General features: G+C 43.5%; 2 protein-coding genes across 3 annotated transcripts in view; one reads left to right on the top strand and one right to left on the bottom strand.

Annotated features, from left to right (window-relative positions):
* Nucleotides 1-1358, top strand: part of sqstm1 (sequestosome 1) — a 10696-nt gene extending 9338 nt beyond the window's left edge. Inside the window, exons 7-8 of the mRNA XM_077531100.1 lie at nucleotides 792-1020; nucleotides 1096-1358. Coding sequence (XP_077387226.1) covers nucleotides 792-1020; nucleotides 1096-1259 — 393 coding nt within the window. The 3' untranslated portion in view covers nucleotides 1260-1358. The remainder of the gene's footprint in view (nucleotides 1-791; nucleotides 1021-1095) is intronic.
* Nucleotides 1357-3430, bottom strand: mrnip (MRN complex interacting protein). 2 transcript variants are annotated; one of them, XM_077531109.1, is made up of 7 exons: nucleotides 3252-3427; nucleotides 3052-3111; nucleotides 2863-2963; nucleotides 2745-2793; nucleotides 2570-2673; nucleotides 1679-1706; nucleotides 1357-1597 (listed from the first exon to the last, which is right to left on the bottom strand). In XM_077531109.1, exons 1-7 carry the CDS (start codon nucleotides 3309-3311, stop codon nucleotides 1442-1444), a joined length of 558 nt encoding a protein of 185 aa, XP_077387235.1. In that variant the 5' UTR covers nucleotides 3312-3427; the 3' UTR covers nucleotides 1357-1441. The 2 variants fall into 2 exon arrangements, with proteins under 2 accessions (XP_077387235.1, XP_077387236.1); XM_077531110.1 differs by having other exon boundaries at nucleotides 1436-1593; nucleotides 3252-3430.
* Nucleotides 3431-4317: the final 887 nt, after the last annotated feature.

Genomic DNA, 4317 nt, shown 5'->3' with positions numbered 1-4317 from the left:
AACATGAAAAATCAACTTTTTCCAGCTTTTAGCTGTGTTAAAATGCAAATTCCTCACCAAAAAAAAAAAACCCAGAAGGAACGAACAGTATAGTGGTTAGTGTGCTTGCTCTGTAAGCAGCAGATCACCAGTTCGAAACTGGCCCAGGTTTTTTTTTTTTTTCCCTCCTTTTTTCCTCTCTCGTCTTCTCCCTCCTCCACCACGATTTCTTGCGGCAAGGAGCCATTTTGTTTGAAATGTTTATTGAAGAGCGCCAACAACAGCAGACTGCAGTTGGCTCGCCGGGGGCGTGGCAATCACATGGGGAGAGGCGGGGTTTTACTGAACTGAGCGTTTGACTTCCGCCTTACAAATTGAACCAGCAAAGCACCTAATATTTGATAAAAAAATGACATCGCCATTGTGTCAAAGGTCAGATTGAATCATTTATGGCAATAGTTAACTTTTGGAAGGGCTTCAAATACAGTGACGTCAATGGGGAAAAGTATTTTACAAAACAAGTGAAGACAAAGTATTCATTTTTGGGGGGGGTTTCTGAGCCGAATAACAATCCAATCTGTGGCTCAAATCTGTCATCCGATCTGAACTGTGACACATGTGATCCGTCCCACCGTAACTGCTATCATTTGGACTCGACTTATCTGGACAAAAAGTCAAACTTAACTGACGGAAATGGAGCATTTTCTCTTTTCTTTTTTTTCCCGCCCAAATTGCGTTCTACTAAACTGCGATGAATTGTTCCGTCCAAATGTCAAATGACGTCATGGTGGAATGTTGTCTTTTTGCGTCAGGCTTCAGTCGACGCAGCCAAAGACGTCGACGAAGAATGGACTCACGTCACGTGCAAGGAGGTGGACCCTTCTAGTGGAGAACTGCAGTCACTGCAGCAGAATGAGAAACCGGACCTGGATGACGGGGACCAAAACCCGAAGGGGGACCAGAACAAAGACGCTCCTGCTGAGGTCCAAAAGGCTCCTTCAGGCTTGAAGGCGGCAGCGCTCTACCCTCACCTTCCTCCAGGTAAGAAACATCGTCACCGCCGCCTTCCCTCATGAGCGTGACGCTAAACAGGGGCCACTTTTTTCCTCCCCTCAGAGGCGGACCCCCGACTGGTGGAGTCTCTGAGTCACATGCTGGCCATGGGCTTCACCGACGAGGGCGGCTGGCTGACCCGCCTGCTGCAGGCCAAAGATTTCGACATTGGCGCTGCCCTGGACGCAATCCAGTACGCCAAGAAGCCCCGCGAAAACCCGCGCTGATCTGATGACACCAATTAGCTTCCTAGCTAGCAAGACGCTCGTTAGCTTAAAAAGCTGTCATACAAACTATTGATACTCAATAAAAAAACACTTTAATCAGCTTTCATGTTTTATTTCAACAAGTTATCGTTTTCAGTGTTACAAAAACGTTGCATCAAAATAAATAGCAACTTCAATCTTCATCACAAGTTGACATCAAAGTCTTCCCCGCTGTCAAACATGGAGGATGTGCGAAACGGGGGCCGAGATGACGTCATGGCAGTCTTGGGGGGGCCTGTGGCCTTGTCGCCCAAAGACGATGGCTCTCGCGCTCTCGCGTTCACGGCGTCAACGTCTGACTGATCCAAGTAAAACAAAACAAAAAGTAGCTTAGCATCAATAGTGTTAGTCTAGCTTAGCACACGTGTAGCCGAGCTCACCTGAGATCCGTCGTCACGCTTCCTCTTCCTGACACGCACGTGCAAGTTAAGAAACAAAATCCATGTGGTTTTAAGTGGGCGTGGCCCACTGATCTGAACATTTGACTGAAAAGCAGATTTAGCCCGAACACCCCAGTGCAAGCCGTTGAAGTCACAGGGCGGCCATCTTGCTCCTCCCGCCACTCCTCTCACGAGCAGACTACTGTATCAACTATACAGTATATGTTATGGAAGACGAAAACTAAAAATAAATGACTAAATTAAATGACAAAAAGTGAACATTTTTTTTTTTTTTAACTAATCCGAAATTGTATAAAAAATATATATATAAATGGAAATAAAAGCACACACACGTGTGTGTGTGTATATATATATATATATATATATATATATATATATAATATACATGTATAAAATGAATATATTACATTTTTTAATTATTTTTTTTATATCACTTTTAATTTTCACTCATTTCGTTATTTATTTTGAATTTTGCAGTTTTGGTCCTGAATAATATGTAGGCAAGATATATACAGCTCGTAGGTAGTTAGTATCAGGTATGTGCTGCTTATCGCTCAGTTCCTTAGACCCAGTATTTCATTTGGCAGAGTCATCTTTTGTTGAATACAGTTAGAAATCTTGAATAAAAAAAGAAAAAAAAAATCTAAAAGTTTCCTCCCGTAAACACCAGTCCTCGTTTTTATGTTTAACAAATTGAAAACATCCTAAATGATGCTGTTTCTGCTAAGTACTGTCTGAAATGTTCGATATTGTAAATGTATTGGATGGTATGACGAGAAGCATTACTTGGGAGGAGCAATATGGCCGCCTCGCGACTTCAAAAGTCTTGGCCTATATAGCCAGTTACATGTGGCCGAACAAGCACCTCACCTGTCAATTGTGCTGTTGCCCTGGAAACGCAGCATGTCCTCAGCGTCATCCTTATTCGGTGCGGCCACATATTTGCTCCAACGGCTCACCTGCGGGTGGACTACCTACTCGCACGCACAGACATACACACCAGTTGAGGAGTTTGCTGGCGCGTGCATGCCTGTCGTCGTCTCACTTGTTCATCTTGCCGGTCTTCACTTCCTGTTTCCTCCTCTTGCCGCTTCCTGCCAATCATGTTGACGTCAACGTTCAGCATGACAAAAAAAAAAAAAAAAAGCCTGTTTGTCGGTTACCATAGCGACAGGGTATCCCGTTCTTCCAACGCGGCGCCTCTGGCGGCGTTCAGCTTCTGAACGTGACGCCTGCAGTCCACTGCGCTGCCTCCGCCGAACTCCTGAGTCATGTGATCACATTTCCAAAAGAATATTCCAATAATAAAAGGCTGAACGCGGCGTAAACATGATGACATAAGCAGCCCCTACCTTGAGCAAAGATTGCTTCTCCCCGCAGAGTTTACACGTCCACTTTTTCACCTTCTTCACCTGCCGCACGTTGGGGAAAGGCGGAATGTTAGAATGTTTCATGCGAAAACATTTATTAAACATTATCTACACTGTCGCTCGGCTTAGCCGCGTAGCCGCGTAGCCGCTAGCCGTTCACTTCAAGTTTGCGTTCTTCTTACTTGTTGCACCTGGAAACAGTCGCAGTAGAAACATTTGACGACGTGAAACATTTGGACCATCAGCAACGCCTTAAACAACAAACAAACAGGAACGTATCTTTTATCTTTTCCACTTCCGTTTGCCGGGCCCTATTTGAAAACTGACGTCATACATCCGGGCATCAGCTAGAATGTTAGAGAGCGCCTCCTGTCGGCCCGGCGGGGCAAAAAATGGGAGTCGCGAGTGAATGATGCTGCATTCGAGGAAGCGAGGAAATTGGGTAGAACTCGCTGGGATTTGTCGCAGTTGCGACGTTAAAGCGTCAGAGGCAAATGTAAACAACAAAATGGCTGATTCCGATAAATTGTCGTGACGACAGACTGAAACCGGTCGGGGTCTTTTTTCCCCCGAATTCGCAACTCGGGATGACAGAGTTCAGGGCATTCCCATAGTCTAGGAGAGAGTGTGTCATTTTAAAATTGCACATCTGTATTTTCAATAAACAATCACCATTAAGTGAGCCAGGAAACAGAAAAATAAAATTACGAATCGCATGGTGGTCTTTTTTTAAAGTAAAAATAAATAAATAAACACCTTAATATAGGTGGTCCTTAAAAATAAAATAAAATAAAAGCTTTACTCAACTCAACTTTATTTATAAAGTGCTTTACCATACATCTCTTGAAAAAAAAAAAAAAACACTTTACTATACATGGTCATTTTCTATCTATAAAAAAAACGCATTACTCAATTACTAAACTGTCATAAAAAAAAAGCCTTACTATGCATGGTCATTTTTTATTTAAAAAGAAAACAAAAAACAAACAAACAAAAAAACGCCTTAGTATACATAGTTGTTTTTTATTTAAAGAAAAAATGTATAGCATATGTACATAAGCATATAGGTGTGCTTATGTGTATGGATGGTTGTTCGTCTCTGTGTGCCCTGCGATTGGTTGGCAACCAGTCCAGGGTGTACCCCGCCTACTGCCCAGAGCCAGCTGAGATGGGCGCCAGCACCCCCCGCGACCCTTGTGAGGAATAAGCGGTCAAGAAAATGGATGGATGGGCCTTACTAACCATGGT

Source organism: Festucalex cinctus, chromosome 9 (assembly GCF_051991245.1).
Source record: "Festucalex cinctus isolate MCC-2025b chromosome 9, RoL_Fcin_1.0, whole genome shotgun sequence".
NCBI classification, from domain to species: Eukaryota; Metazoa; Chordata; class Actinopteri; order Syngnathiformes; family Syngnathidae; genus Festucalex; species Festucalex cinctus.
Note: the sequence above shows the minus strand (reverse complement) of the source record. Positions and strands in the feature narration are given on the sequence as shown.

Coding starts and splice junctions, on each gene's coding strand:
- mrnip (XM_077531109.1), bottom strand. CDS start 3,311: ATGGTCCAAATGTTTCACGTCGTCAAATGTTTCTACTGCGACTGTTTC. Junction 2,674..2,744: donor AAGACCGGCAAGATGAACAA/GTGAGACGACGA, acceptor GCGTGCGAGTAG/GTAGTCCACCCGCAGGTGAG. Junction 1,707..2,569: donor GGCAACAGCACAATTGACAG/GTGAGGTGCTTG, acceptor CGTGCGTGTCAG/GAAGAGGAAGCGTGACGACG.